The 16,217-nt window shown below is 46.4% G+C and overlaps 1 protein-coding gene across 1 annotated transcript in view; it reads left to right on the forward strand.

The window, feature by feature from the left end:
* Window positions 1-13,104, forward strand: part of SRSF12 (serine and arginine rich splicing factor 12) — a 96,530-nt gene extending 83,426 nt beyond the window's left edge. Inside the window, exon 5 of the mRNA XM_078648283.1 lies at window positions 11,895-13,104. Within this exon, the coding sequence (XP_078504409.1) occupies window positions 11,895-12,183 (289 nt within the window). The 3' untranslated portion in view covers window positions 12,184-13,104. The remainder of the gene's footprint in view (window positions 1-11,894) is intronic.
* Window positions 13,105-16,217: the final 3,113 nt, after the last annotated feature.

Consider the following 16,217-nt stretch of genomic DNA (forward strand, 5'->3'; position numbering starts at 1 on the left):
TCTAATACTAACCTGTTTCTTTCAGATGAACAAGTTACTTACCTTCGGTAACGATATATCTGTAAGAAACAGTAGTTAGTATTAGATTCCTTACCGCCCCACCCGTCCTCCCCGTTCTGCGAACTGATACCTAGGGTTAAGGTCATCCCTTTCAGGGCCCTAGTTTCAAATGACACCAGTGTTAGTTCTCACATGGCTCTGCGTGTTCTGGCGCGGAAAAGCTGTGTGCAAAGAACTGACGTCAGCGCGCGGAGGCGGCGTCTATATACTCCAGCGACGTCATCACGACGACGCGGAGCCGCAGGGGACGCCTGCAGACGACGCCTACCGACGCGCAGGGGTACTGCTACGCAAAAGTTTCCGGATCCAGACTGACGCCTGGGGATATTCTAAGGTAAGGAATCTAATACTAACTACTGTTTCTTACAGATATATCGTTACCGAAGGTAAGTAACTTGTTCTTTCGGTCCAGCTGTTGATACCGTGCTGGAAAAGATGAAAAAAGACAATGAGGTCGCAAAGTCCATGGGGTGGGGGCGCTTTACAGTTAATTGCCAGTAGGGGTTCTTTTCGCCACTCATTTTACAGGGGTGGTTCAAAAAAATGTGTCCACTGAGAGTGCCTCTTTCTGTAGTAGGGGATCTCTGTGTATAGTCATAATCTAGTGAATAGTCCCGCCCATGTGCGCGGACCCCGGAGCAATCAAAAATAATCTAAGCTGTCAAAACATGCAGACCTGCATAGACACTTAAGAGAGAATTTAAAGACAGATAATGCAGCCTATATCCACAGGCTACACTGTCCAATACTTCTACTGGAAATTCCACCAAAAACCACAACAGCACAGCCTGTCCAGGGTTTTCCACAGAGAAAAACCTTGCTTTTAACAGCAAAACCTTCTGGAATGATAGAGAGGAAGGAGTGGACAGACAAGCCCCATAGGCTGCCATTATGTGGCTCAAAACAGGATACTGTGCCTTTAAGAGAACTTTCCAGAAGCCTCACAGTATCCCAGAATGCAGTGCAGGTCCCTTTCACCTTCAGTTCTTTTTTCCGGCTCCTGCTAGCAGGACCCTGGAGCATTAGCTCTTCTTTTCTGAGCTTTTTCTATGCTATTTTTGTGATATTTTTGTAGCTTCACTCGACGTCTTTGGCCTTTATCTGCATTCTGCTGTGGTTTTTTGGCAGAATTTCTGCAGTCTTCTTGTCTTTAGACTCTTTGTAGTCTGACATGTGCTTTGTCTGCAGCTGAGCTGAATGCCGAAGCTGAAGCTCACAGGGTTTGTACTCTGTGCTTGCCTGTGTCTTTGGACACCTGTCCTCTCTGTACCTTCTTTTCTAGGGGGCTTCGGCTTCCAGGTTTCAAACAGAGGAGTTTGAAGGCATCTTCAGCCTCTGGGTGAGGTGAGGGTAGGTCCTCTACCGAGTCCCATGCTGTAATCTCTGGGGTTATCCCCAGTAAGGGCACGTCTGAGCTATGACGCGGTTCCAGTCGGCGTTGGGGCCGTCGTGGAGTGCCTGGACGTCATGTAGTGCCTCGACGTCGACGTCATGTAGTGCTTCGACGTCGACGTCATGGAGTGCTTCGACGTCATGGAGTGCTTCGACGTCATGGAGTGCTTCGACGTCATGGAGTGCTTCGACGTCATGGAGTGCTTCGACGTCATGGAGTGCTTCGACGTCATGGAGTGCTTCGACGTCATGGAGTGCTTCGACGTCATGGAGTGCTTCGACGTCATGGAGTGCTTCGACGTCATGGAGTGCTTCGACGTCATGGAGTGCTTCGACGTCATGGAGTGCTTCGACGTCATGGAGTGCTTCGACGTCATGGAGTGCTTCGACGTCATGGAGTGCTTCGACGTCATGGAGTGCTTCGACGTCATGGAGTGCTTCGACGTCATGGAGTGCTTCGACGTCATGGAGTGCTTCGACGTCATGGAGTGCTTCGACGTCATGGAGTGCTTCGACGTCATGGAGTGCTTCGACGTCATGGAGTGCTTCGACGTCATGGAGTGCTTCGACGTCATGGGGTGCTTCGACGTCATGGGGTGCTTCGACGTCATGGGGTGCTTCGACGTCATGGGGTGCTTCGACGTCATGGGGTGCCTCGACGTCGACGTCATGGGGTGTCTCGACGTCGACGTCATGGAGCAGGGATGCTCGACGTCATGGAGCGGTGATGCTCGACGTCATGGAGCAGGGATGCTCGACGTCATGGGACAGTGAGGCTCGACGTCATGGAGCGGTGAGGCTCGACGTCATGGAGCGGTGAGGCTCGACGTCATGGAGCAGTGATGCTCCTTTTGGGGCATTGGTCTCTTGGGCTCTGCCCTCTTCCGTTGGGTCCGGCCGTCACCGTTAGGGATGGCTCGGCGTCTCCGTGTTTGACACCTAGTGACGTTTTGACGTCTGAGTGTTGGTTGTCGTAGAGACAGTCACTATCTTAGTGATGGTGACGTCGTAGTGCGGTCGGCGTCATGGGTTACAGCCGCAGAGTACTGCCGGCTCTTGACGCCTGGGTCTGGTTCCAGGCCTCGCTCCTTGGTGAGCCTCCCGTCGTAGAGGGGACTTTGTGTTCCCGGCACCTTCCACTCACGACGCAGAGCAGTTGATCAGCGTCGAGGAACCCTTCTGATGGGGAGTTTGTGGTTACTCACCACGTGTACGCGGTGGACGTTTGTCCTTTTGCTTAGTTTTGAGTGCTTGCATGCCTGCACGTCTGCTAGGTCGCCTCCTGCTCAACCACTACTGGTGAGACCACCGGGGATGTTTCGGAATCCTCTCGGTTCCCTCTTCCGTCCACCACCCCAGGGGCCTTTTGCTCCTCAGTCTGCGAACCTCCGTGCCTTGATGCCAGGGATGCGTCTGCCATGAGTACGGGGAGTCCCTCTCCGACTCTTTACTGGTTGGCGGGACTTACCTTTCGTCCACTACCGCCTGGCAGGAGGTTCTGGCTCCGACCGTGCTCCTGACTTGGTCGCAGGGGTGGCGGCATGTAGACCTCGCGCTGTGGCCCGCTGTTGTTGGACCGTTGTTGTGAGATCCCTCTGTGGGGGGGGGGTTTGTTAACCGATTTGTGGTTCCTCTGCCGAGAGACAGGAGGGAAGCCTTACAAGAGGTGGTCTAATGGCCTGATAGTTTCGGTTCTAGGCATCGGTGTCGGAGCGAAGTTTTTCTCTCCTGCCGACCCCCAGGTATTGTGGGTTTGTCCTACGTTGCCATACTTTTCTTCGCCTGACGTCTCTGCAGCCTGCGGCTCAGCAGTGTGCTTCTACTCTCCCGTTCTTTGGGCAGCCCTTGGGTTGCCATCAGAGTAGTGAGTGGCCCGCATGAAGTCTGAATCGGAGACTTTTGGACGGCTGTAGGTTTGGGGCGTGGAGAACGGCCTGAGGCCTTCTGCCCTTTCTAGCGGCGTTTTCCTCCCAGGTTTTGCCGGTGGTCCCGGGCCGCCATTTAATGCTTTACAAGTATGTTGTGCGCATACGCGGGGGAGCTTGGGGCTCCTCGGCGAACAAAGGCCGGCTGGGTCTAAGTCAGTCTTCGGTTCATCGGCCCTCTTCCAGCACTTCCTCCGGTCGGCTCGCGGTTCCAGCGGTGCGAGCTCTAAGCAGAGGCAGTTATCCTGTTTAGGACAAGGGCGATAGAGGGCGTACCTCTGTCTCAAAGGGGGAGAGGTCTGTACTCCCGTTTCTTCTGGTTCACGAGAAGGACAGGTACGAGTTCAGGCCCATTCTGGATTTGCGACAAGCAAACAAGTGGATTCGCAGTAGAGGAGTTTCGCATGCTGTCGTTGCATCAGGTTTATACTCAGCTGCAACAGGGAGATTGGCTTGGTGCCATGGATCTGCGGGATGCATACTCCCATGTGCTCATTGCACACAGGAAGTTCATGCGATTCCAAGTCGGCGCCCATCATTATCAGTACACAGTACTGCCAGTCGGGCTGAGGTCTGCGCCCAGACTATTCTCGAAGTGCATGGCAGTGGTAGCTGCACGCCTGTGAAAAAACGAGGTGGCTTCTCTAACCGTGCCTGGACGATTGGTTGGTCAGGGCCTCCTCCTTCTCGGAAGCTCAGGCGCACTTCAAGAGGACGTGCGTTCTCTGGAGCGAGCTGGGGTTGCACATCAACATGTCCAGTCCCCATTCCGGTCCAGTGCATACAGTACTTGGGAGCCTCCGTCAATACGCTGTCAGCAAGCGTGTCTCCTTCGGAGGAGAGTCGATTATCTCCCCTTGGGAAGCTCAGGCTCTTGTGACCGCCCCATCTGCAGCAGTGGAGACGGTGTCTTCTCTTCTGGGGTCGGTGGCCTCTTGTATATTCCTCACGCCACACGCACGGCTGCTCATGAGACCTTTGCAGGAGTGCTTGGAGGATCAGTGGGATTAGTGGAAAGGATCCTTGGACGACAAGATACGACTGTCTCTGCGTGCTCTTCAGTCTCTGAAGTGGTGGTGTTCAGCTGAGAATCTCCTAAGAGGGGTTCCCTTTCACAAGGACATTTCCGCACAGACTGTCGTGACGGGTGCGTCTCTCCACGGCTGGGGGGGTGCTTTCCGGAGACTTGCAGATACAAGGAACGTGGTCCCAGAGGGAGTCCACGTATCACATCATTTTCTGGGAACTCAGAGCTGTTCCCTTGGCATTGAAGGCGTTTCTTCTGTCCCTCCAGACCAACTCTCTGCTTGTACAACGGACAATTTGACCACAATGTATTACCTCAACAAGCAGGGGGGTTCGAGATCGCGCACTCTGTCGCAGGAGGCGCGGGCGATCTGGCGACTGACTCTAACGGCTACCCATCTGCCAGGTGTGCAGAATGTTCAGGCAGACGTGCTGAGCAGACTGATTCAGGAAAGCCACGAATGGGTCATAAGCGACGAGGTACTAGGAGAAGTCTTCGGCGAATGCCGAGACTTCGCCCCCAGGTACTGCCTGTGGGGAAGCTGCGGAATGCGTTCTGGATTAACTGGTCGAACAGCTTTCTGTGCGCCTTTCCACCCTTTCCCTGGATTCCGGCGGTGTTCATCAAGCTGTCCCAGTCCAGGGCGCGGATGATCCTGATTGCCCCGGAATTGCCCAGACAGTGGTGGTTCACGGACCTGCTTCACCGGTCTCTCCGTCCTCTCCTACGGAGGCCTTGCAGGCCGGACCTTCTCGCAAAGGTCAGGGGGCAGACGTTGCACCGCAACCTCTCGTCTTTGAGTTTGGCTGCATGGCTCTTGAGATAGTGTGATATGGCCATTTGAATCTTCCAGAAGTTTGTATGGATATACTGAAGGAGGCTAAGCATCCTTCCACTAGGACTTCTTCTGCTTACTAGTGGAAGAAGTTTTTGCATCTGGTGCAAGTCCAAGGACCGTGACCTGTCGACGTGTAAGGAAGATGTCTTCCTTCTGTATCTTCTACGCCTGGCGCAGTCGGGCCTTATGTCTAATCCATTACGATTCATATTGCTGCGCTGACTGCCTACAGGAAATGCCCTTCAGTCTTCCTTCTTCCAGATCCCTGTGATCAAAAGATTTTTTTGGAAGGCTGGAAGAAAGCATTCCCTCCTGTCTGGCTTCCTTCGCCTTCATGGGAATTGACTGTGGTGCTGTCCAGATTGATGTAGGAGCCTTTTGAACCTATTCATAGGGCTTCGTTGCAGCATCTGTCCTGGAAGGCGGCGTTCCTCGTGGCCATCACATCGGCCCGCAGGGGGAGTGATATTCAGGCGTTGTTGCCAAGGACCTTATACTGTATTTCATACTGCTGAGGTTGTTACGCATACTCACCCTTAATGTCTTCCTAAGGTTATTTCTGGTTTTCATGTCAACCGGACAATAGCTTTGCCTACGTTCGTTCAGAATCCGGCATCTCCAGCGGGAAGGTCCCTACATTCCCTGGATGTTAGGAGGGTGTTGGAATTTTATCTGGCTAAAACCAGAGATATTCGTGGTTCAGATCTATTGTTTGTCAATTATGGATCAGTCTGGACCGGTCTTGCTACCTCAAAACAGTCCATCTCGAGGTGGATTGTGTCCTGTACACTATTGTGTTACCAACAGACTAATACGACCTTAGGAGGTAAACCTAAGGCTCATTCCACCAGGGGCAAAGCTGCCACGACTGCTTTGCTGCTTAATGTTCCGATTGCAGAAATCTGCAAGGCCGCCACTTGGAAGACGGTCCATACCTTGGCTAAGCATTACTGTCTGGACACTGATACCAGGGCAGATGCTCAGGGTGGGCAGGCTTCGCTGCGAAATTTGTTCGCACAATAGTGGTGTTATTTCTCGTTTCTCCACCGCCGCTTTGGTGTGGGGATGGGCTTGCCATTCTATTCACTAGATTATGACTATACACAGAGATCCCCTACTACAGAAGGAGTAGTTTCTGTCCTGTAACTCCAGTTCTGTAGTAGGGGTATCTCTGTTATAGTCATAAGCGCCCGCCCTCCTCCCCGGTGGAGAGAGATATTCATGTAAGGAATGCTACAGGTCTGGCGTGTTGCGCCTTCAAAAAGAACTGAAGGTGAAAGGGACCTGCACTGCATTCTGGGATACTGTGAGGCTTCTGGAAAGTTCTCTTAAAGGCACAGTATCCTGTTTTGAGCCACATAATGGCAGCCTATGGGGCTTGTCTGTCCACTCCTTCCTCTCTATCATTCCAGAGGGTTTTGCTGTTAAAAGCAAGGTTTTTCTCTGTGGAAAACCCTGGACAGGCTGTGCTGTTGTGGTTTTTGGTGGAATTTCCAGTAGAAGTATTGGACAGTGTAGCCTGTGGATATAGGCTGCATTATCTGTCTTTAAATTCTCTCTTAAGTGTCTATGCAGGTCTGCATGTTTTGACAGCTTAAGAGATTATTTTTGATTGCTCCGGGGTCCGCGCACATGGGCGGGACTATTCACTAGATTATGACTATAACAGAGATACCCCTACTACAGAACTGGAGTTACAGGACAGAAACTACTCCTTCCCTTACAAGGGCAACAACCAATCCCCCTCGTCCAGAGGTTATTCTAGAGGAGGTTTTAGAGGAAGCAATGGTTGGGGAAGAGGTAGCGGTAATTCCACACGCACTTCCCCCGTAAATAAACAGTGACTTTTCTCCACTACCCCTGATCATTCCACTCCTGTCTGGGGACGTCTCTCCCAATTCCTACCTGTCTGGAATTCAATCACCTCAGACAAGTGGCTGCTACAAATTATCCAATATGGTTACTGCCTGGAGCTTACAAGCACTCCCCCAAAGAATCTTCCAAGAGCACATGCAATGTCGCCGGAACATCTCACCCTGCTCAGGCAAAAGGTGTTCTCTCCGTTACAAAAACATTCTATGGAGCCTGTCCCATTAATTTATCAAGAGACTGGGGTATATTCTATGTATTTCTTATTTCCTAAAAAGGATGGCTCTCTCAGGCCTACACTAGACCTCAGACAGCTAAATCTGTACATACAGTTGGGCAATTTTCACACCAACAGGTGCTCCCACTACTTCAGCAAGGCGACTTTCTGTCCACTCTAGACTTAAAGGGGCACCTATTTCCATATTCTCATTCACCCTGCTCACAGAAAATATATCAGGTTTATGGTAGACCACATTACTAGTTCAGAGTTCATCCATTCGGAGTAAATACAGCCCCAAGGGTTGTCGCCAAGTGCCTGGCAGTAGTTGCCGCTCCTCTAAGAAGACAGCACATTCATGTCTTTCCTACCTAGATAACTGGCTGATAAATGCCAGATCACAACAAAGCTGCCTCCATCACACTCACAGTCCAACTGCTTCACGATTTGGGGTTCACTGTAAACGTCACCAAGTCCACACCTCCAACCATCCAACACACAAGTGTATCTTGGAGCCATATTAGACACTCGCAAAGCTCTAGCGTACCCCAAGTCAGGATTCTCAACATGCAAGCTCTAATATCAGTTTCAGCCTCAACACTCATTACCAGCCAGAGTGGTCATGCAATCGATCGGAATGATGGCTTCTTGCATTCTAATAGTTTACTGTGCAAGACTTCAAATGCGCCCCCCCCCCACAGGAATGCTTTGCACGTCAGTGGAACCAGGCTCAAGGTCCATTATCAGATCTGGTGTTGATAGATGGCCGTACTCCTCGCTCTCTGCAGTGGTGGAACATGCAACCATTTCTCGATCCGGTTCCACAGATCGTGTTAACGGGAGACTCATCCCTCACTGGTTTGGGAGCTCATCTCGAAAAACATGCCATTCCGGGCATGTGGACTTCACAACAAAAACAACTCCACATAAACCATCTGGAACTGCGAGTAATTTTTCTAGCATTGCAAGCCTTTCAACTTCATCTAGTAGGCAAAGCTCTCCTGGTTCGCACAGACATGACGGCGATGTACTACATACAAAAGCAAGGGGGGACGCACTCTCTCCTGTAGCAGAGATTCCGTTCTCCTACAGAACTGTGCATAGAGATTTGGAACCTCAGTGAATTAGGGTGACCCAAAACTCACCTCAGTACCCAAAACCCACTTACCGAGCTAGCTACAGTGTGTCATTGGTCATATCAAACTCCCAATGCTTAGACAAACCAGAACATGAACTTACAATACCTCGGGTCATGTGGAACACATGAGCACTCTTTCGTTATACAATCATTTCAAACCAGAACGTAGAGTAAATGAGGACACGTGCACATTTGAAATATTTATTTACTAATGCCGTTTTCTCAAACGCGGTATCTTAGATAATACAAAGAAACATATTATCAGAAGCAAAGTTATCAGCATAGTTACTAGTCCATAAAAAGCAAAAGGTGACAGCATGCTAAAATACTGTAATGATTAAGGGTTAACAACACCTAATTCTCACCCTCCTTATCTAGCATATTATATTAATATCTAAGAAGGTCTCTTTGGGTTTTAGCAGGGCAGCCCCATACCTCAAGATCCTAGTGTGGAGAGATCACATCAGCTTCCACCAGTTCTCTGCATGCGAACCGCATCAAGTGTGTATGTGTGCTCTAAGCAAAGCAATATAAAACGCGCCTAAAGCCAGAATTTGGCAGAAGCTGCACTTATGTTATGTCTATGAAGGTGCGGAGATCAGACCTCACAACAATTCTGTGTCAAGTTATCCTTGAAGCTTCAGCACTCACTGTACAGACATAGTTTACCAAGCAAAGCTGATATCAGAGCAATAACATATTATTCTCATGTAAATCACAACGCTGTTCTAGGCTGAAAGCTAAATCAACAATTATGTGTTGTGTGCAAAAGCAGCAAAAAGGAAAAATGGCGTTTAAACATTTAATAAGCTCATGCTAACTTAACATGGTATATAGATAAGCAGTAACTATATGGCACTCCAGCGCTCACAGCTTGCACAGACCATCTGGAGATGGGCCATACCTAAAAAATAACCAAATTGCAGATCTGCTCAGTCGTCAACAACGGTAAGGTTTAACACAATGGGGTAACCCAGTGTCCCTCAGAGCCTGGGTGAATATATAACAAGCTATTCTAAGTTAAGCAAAGTAATTGTTGCTCCCCGACAGAGCCATTGTAGCTTGTTATACAGTTGTCAACGACAGCAGATCCACGAATGGCAACTTCACCCTCAAATTCTCCTCCCATTCACCAAATGTGGCACTTCCCAGAATGCCCAAATTTCGTGTCCAGGCATTCACACCCATTGTCCAAAGGCAATACACTATTGATGAATTGGTCAGGGATATTTGCTTACGCTTTTCCTTCTCTCCCACTCATTCCGTTAGTGGTTCAGAAACTCAAACAGCACTCCCTGACGCTTATCCTAGTTGCTCCCATATGGGCCCGACAACCCTGGTTCACGATCCTGTTGGAGCGATCAGTAGTTCCTGACCAAAAACTACACCTATCCCCCAGGTTTCTTACTAAGATCCATGGAAAGAGCAGACATCCAGATCCCAATCAGCTCAACCTTGCGATCTGGCACCTGAAATCCTAGAATTTGGCTGCCTTAATCTTCCACCAGACTGAATGTTATCAAAGAGGCTAGACGCCCTACCTCAAGAGCATGCTACTCAGCAAAGTGGAAGAGGTTTGATGTTTACTGTAACAATCGGACTGATCCACAAGATGCTTCAATTCAAGACGTCATTTAGCTATTACATCTACAACATTCTGATTTAGCGTACACATCTATACGCTTCACGTCTCGCTGCAATAGCTGCATATCTGCAAAATAATTAGCACTTGTCTCTTTTTTAGAGAGCCCACTATTAAACCTTTTATGGAAGGACTTGAAAGAATCATTCCCCCCAGACTTCCACCTTCTCCAGTGTGGAATCTTAACATAGTCCTTACAAGACTCATGGGTCCATCCTTTGAGCCATTGCACAAATGTGAAATCCAATTTCTCACCTGGAAGGTAGCTTTCCTTATAGACCTCACTTCTCTAAGAAGTGTCTGAGCTTCAGGCACTAACCATAGAGGACCATTTTTGCAAATACACCAAAACTGTGGTTCTTAGGACTAACTTCAAATTTTTTACCTAGGACATCTCTGCCTTTCGTATCGACCAGTCTTTTGAGTTGGCTGTGTTCTTCCCTCAACCAGATTCAGTGACAGAATGAGCACTTCACACAAGAGTGCATTACTATACTACATAGAACAAAACCTTTTAAGAAAGCCAAACATTTTTTGTGGCTTTTGCTCCACCACATAAAGGCAATCCCATATCAAAAGCAGGCATTGCAAGGTGGATAGTAAAGTGCATTCAAATATGCTACATTAAAGCTAAACGCACATTAACAGTCTTCTCTTCTCTCTCCCCCCCCCCCCCCCCCCCCGAGCACACTACTCGCAAACTAGGGGCTTCTATAGCATTCTTAAGAAACATACCCATAGATGACATCTGCAAAGCTGCAACATGGTCTACACCACACACTTTCACAAAACATTATTGTGTGGATGTGTTAGCAAAACAAGCTAGTGTGGGCCATGCAGTTTTACGAACACTTTTTCAAATAACTGCAACAGCTACAGGTTAGCCACCGCTTCAGAAATAACAGCTTTATAGTCTGTGCTAAAGCATATGCTCTACAGCTCATATGCCTCGAACGGAAAACGCTACTTACCAAGTATGCATCTGTTCTTGGCATATAGAGCAGTAGTCTTATGCGCCCACCTGCCTCCCAAGTACCTTTACCTGTTGGCAGTGATATCTTACTTGGATACAATTTACATGGACATCTACATCTACATTTACTACTTTACTAACTTCATCACCCTTTATGGCAAAACAATCTAAGGATGGAGGTGATGCCCGTGTGCACTAAGACCGAAAGGAGGAGTTACCTACCTCGTGACTAAATGACTTCTTGGAACAAAAACAAAGTGCAAACATCTGGACCCAACACCAGATGGCGATCTATGCCTCTACAGCTCTGTATGCCAATAACCGAAGCATACTGGGTAAGTAGCATTTTCCGTAGCTATTACTGTTTGAAAACTATGGTTACGTTTAAAATAGCTTTCCTAAATTTGTGATACTTTGTGGTGGTGAAAAGTAAAAACCAGTCTTAAACCTATATTAAGCTTTCTGATTCAAAGATACTTGCGTCTTAACCTCTTCCATGCTCATGACGAGCTTAGCTCGTCATGAGCCACGGAGCTCATGACGAGCTCAGCTAGTCGTGAGCCGTGGAACGCTTGCATGCGGGGATAATTCCCCTGCTGTGCTGAGCGTTCCACGGCAGGTAATGCACCTGTGACGAGCTGAGCTCGTCATGAGCGCCATTGTGGGCGCTGTACGCGCCCCTCCAGCACAGCAGGGGATTAACCCCCGCAGCGAAGGGGCTAAATCAGCATTTTGATTTAGCATATATATTGATGTACTTAAAATCCTTTTTGCATTCTTTTAAATTCTATAACTATCTGAAATCATTCACAGGTCAAGGCGCAGAAGGTATTCTTGCAGCCAGTCCAGATCCCGCTCAAGGGGCCGATCAAGAACGCCTAAAAGAAGCTCGTGGTCTAAAGGTCATTCCAAGTCCAGGTCAAGATCTCGGTCACAACCGCGAAAATCCTCCTCTGGGACAAAGTCACGATCACATCGAAGGCATTCAGATGCCGCAAGATCTCACTCTAAATCTCCACACGAGAATTTCAATTCAGATCACAAGTCTCATAACAAGAAAAACGCGAGACACTCCAGTTCCCGATCAAGATCACGGAGCTAAGGCACAAGCCTTATCGTCAGGCAGTGTCTCAAGATTGATAGACTGATGCCATTAAAGTTTTAATGGTGTGTGCTTTGAATATAGTTTTGGGACAAATGTGTCAAAAACAAATCCTTCAAGGTTTTCTGCATATGTTTTTGCCTGGAGTATATGAGGACAACTGAAATGAAATCCACTGTTCTCTCTATCAGGTACACTGTAACATTCAGTAAAACTTTTGTTAAAAAGAAAGCAATAGAAATTGTGCTCCACTTTCCGAGATGTTAGTGGAGTATCCAGCGAGGCATGCTGTCTAGGTCATTGTCTTATGATATATTTGCAGCTTAAAGCAAAGTGCACTACTTTTCCAATTTAGGAGGCAAATAATTATTTGGTTACATATTGCTTATTTTGCATTTAGATAAATCACCAACTTTGAAGTTTTTCACCTCTGTACTAGGTATGTAAAGCATTAGCTGTTCTCCATTGTGGTTGCAATCTTAAACATCATAGTAACCCTTTGCTACCCTGTTTTTGTTTTGAAAAACGGTCATGTCTCTTAGAATTTGCTATCGAAGCACTGCAGCTATTAATTTCGAGATATTGCCTGACAATAAATGTAAAAGTGGAAGAATAAAACATGGCATTATATATTTTTCTCCTTAGTAGCTGTAGATTTGAAACTGATTTTCCTCGGAGGGGTTTTATTTTTTAGTGATGAGTAATGTGTCTGAGGAAAACATTTGTCAGTGCATGCAAATATTCTTTTTTTTTAAATTCCTGCATGTTTTTTATTTTTTATTTCCCTCCACAAGTTGAGCATACTTTATTCTCTAGCTCTTAAGCAGGGAATACTTTTCATAGGAAATTGAGGTGGAAGGGTTGACACAACAGTAGTATTTGTGTGTACATAATAAAAATAAAACGTGCATTTTAATATGACCCATTTTTCTCTTTACTTCCAGTTTTTCTATTATCCTATTGTCCTTTCCAGTGGTAGGGTGCCTGATTCATTGTGGGTGAATTAGTTCATTTTCATGCTGTGATACAGATGTATGCAGAAGTGAAAAGACAAATGGGATGGGCAAGCTTTAACGAAATAATTTGTCATTGGCTTCAACTATTTATGGTGGGGCAATATCTGATCATTTATGAAAACCCTTAGTAGTTCTGATTTCTAACATGGGTTGTTCATTGACCGTCGTAACCCCTGCATTGTGCTGCTTGTGCTGCTTGTGTGGGGTCCTGGTATACGTTTGACAAATAATAGCTCTTTGGGGAGAAAACAGAACAAAACTGTTCTATCTCTGCATAAGTCTATCAAAAGAAGAAATTAACAATTTGGTTTCTTTACATATGACGTTTTTTGTAACATGAAGACTCAATTATAGGGAATCAATTAAGGGTGCGCAACAAGTAATTTCATTGCATAGAAAGAAATCGATCATGCTGTTCTCAAATATATTTTTTTAATCCGGATTTTGACAAATATGCAGTTTGAAATAGTATTGCTTTTTTATTATCAGAATTCCTTAGCCTCTCTAACGCTTTCACTCAATCTATATAGTTTTTTCAAGGCTGAATTTGCAGTATTTAATTATGCTGTAAATAGTGTGGGTAGTCAATAGAATATTGCCTGTAGTAACTTTTATGACTGAAGGGCCTGTAAGCATTCTGCTTGTAAGAGAGGAGAAGAATGGGTAAAGATGCCAAAGTGTTTGACTAAGCTTGTGTGCCCTCCTACTCGATGCAAAGAAAAGAAGTCTGAATGATGACACTTTAATTTTGGATCTGGCGATGGATAGTGAAAAGCTGGTCGGCTAGCATTTTTGGAATTTGTCATAATAAAGAGCAGCATTATTCTAAAAATGGATGTTTGTAATTTCTTTATTAAAAAAGGACTGCAAAACTAGAGGCAGCATTTAACAAACACCCTGATCAGTTATTCTCAAATTAGATAGTCAGCCTTTTCACTTTTAAATCATTTCCTGCCATCTTATATGTGATGGAGCATAACAAGCAGTATGAAGCACCTTGGATCTTCCCAGGTGAACCGCTTACGTGTCTTGTGCTGAATCAGTTTTCACATCCATGTAAACCCTTTAAAAATAAAATGAAGGAAATGTCTATTTAGACCAAAAATTGACCAAGCTGAAAAAAGCCTGACTGTTGCGCTCTGTCTTTTTTCCCTGCTAACATGAGCAGGAGGCAGATCATTGCATTGATCATACTCTAAAGTGTTTCTGACAGTGCTAGCCAGAGCACTTTGGATGTCTTGTCTAGAGTGGTAAAACGATGACAAAAGCTAGTTTTTTAAAAATCTGTATCCGTCTCCAGATGCCAGACGGACCCAGAATAGGCTTCAGATGTGGATCCGACCCTCCGTCTACAGAGTTGCGAGTTATCCTCATAAGAAATTATTCTGTGCCATATGTCCCTTCCTAAACATTCGGGTGTTAAGCCCTGTAGGGACAGTGAGGGCTAGAGGTTTATCATTAACACTTGGTCGGCCTTTGGTGTCTTGGCTCACATCATGGCTCCTGATCATGCGAATCCTGTCTTGGCATGCATCCAAAGGCCATCCAAGAACGGGAAGCTAAGCTTTTTATGGTTGCACAGGTTGAAGGGGTAACCAGATCACAAACCCTTATTGGCCAGTTTAATGAGCTTCCAATCTGTTTGCACTTCAGCCCTCAGCAAGGGGGACACCCCTCACCCCCTTGTTTAGATAGGGAATAGAAAGCTTGTGCTGGGGCTTGAAGATTTAAATGTTCCTTCTTTGGAATAATTCCAATAAAATCATATGAATTAGTGCAGAGCGTATTTATTGGCACATCAAGTGAACAGCCAACACGTGTTTCACCCCTAAGCGGCCAGCAGGCCTGGGACTTCTTCAGGGCTGTATTATTAAGTGAGAGTTTAAAGAACGTGTATTATAATGGTGTAATAGGGCAAGAAAAATGGAGAAAAGTCATTAAAAAAGTAATGAGAAAACGGAAAGGCCAAGGGAACAAAAGAGAAAGAAGAAGAAAGTGAAGGAAAGAAAAGAGACCAGAGAAGCGAAAGAAGAGGGGAAGAAAGAGTAGGGAAGGGAAAGAAAGTAGATGGTAGCGGAGAGGGGGGGAAGGGGAAAGCGAAGGTGGGAGGAGAAGGGGCAAGAAAAGGCGAGCAGTAGGTTAAGGAGATTAGTTGAGTAGGTGAGATTCAGAGTGGTTAGGGTAGAGAGGAAAATAATCGGAGTGAGAATGATATAGAGTGTGGTAAAAAACAAAAATAAGTTAATATATATATATATATATTATGTACAATAATATAGTTAACATAGTTCGTGAGGCACAGTTGACACAATTGGCATATTGAAAATGAGAAACAAAAAATTACATGGATATCATAATTATATACATTTCAACAGTGAGTGGAACATAAGAAATGATAAGCAATTAGATACACATTGGTTTCAGCCGAAGAATGAAAGAGTCCAAGGGTTACGGCAGACAGGTGAGCGACAGGAATTGGAAAGGATAATAAGCCAATAGTCAAGTCATCGAGGTATACATTGATATAAATATATACAATAAGTGAAAATGATTGCATATCAGGAGTGCATATTCAAATGTTAAAAAGACCAAAGTCTTTGCTCCAAGCAATCAGCTTACAGCACCCTCTAGAACCCTCCTTGCAGAGCAAGTTCTCCTCAGATTTTCACCGCACGTCGTGTGGAAGGGAGTCTCCCCGAGTCTTGACTCAGTTTTTTCCTCAGAGCTTCAGGATGTCTGACGAGAAGGGCTTGTTTAGACCTTGCAGGACCTGCGAGAAGAAGAGGTTCCATGTTGATGACCAGCATAAAGACTGTATATATTTCTTTTATCCCAAACATGAGGCAAAAAATTGTAGGATCTGCCGCACCTTCCCTTCTAAGACCTTAAGGGATAGGGTGGCCAGAGTCCTTTTGTGGCTAAAATCCTCTTCTATGGATGATGATGGAGCCTCTACCTCTAGCAAGAGGGCGAGGTCTCAAGAGGATAAGACAAGGGAGAGGAGTAAACATGCGAAAA

This window comes from Lissotriton helveticus, chromosome 6, assembly GCF_964261635.1.
Source record: "Lissotriton helveticus chromosome 6, aLisHel1.1, whole genome shotgun sequence".
Taxonomy (NCBI): Eukaryota; Metazoa; Chordata; class Amphibia; order Caudata; family Salamandridae; genus Lissotriton; species Lissotriton helveticus.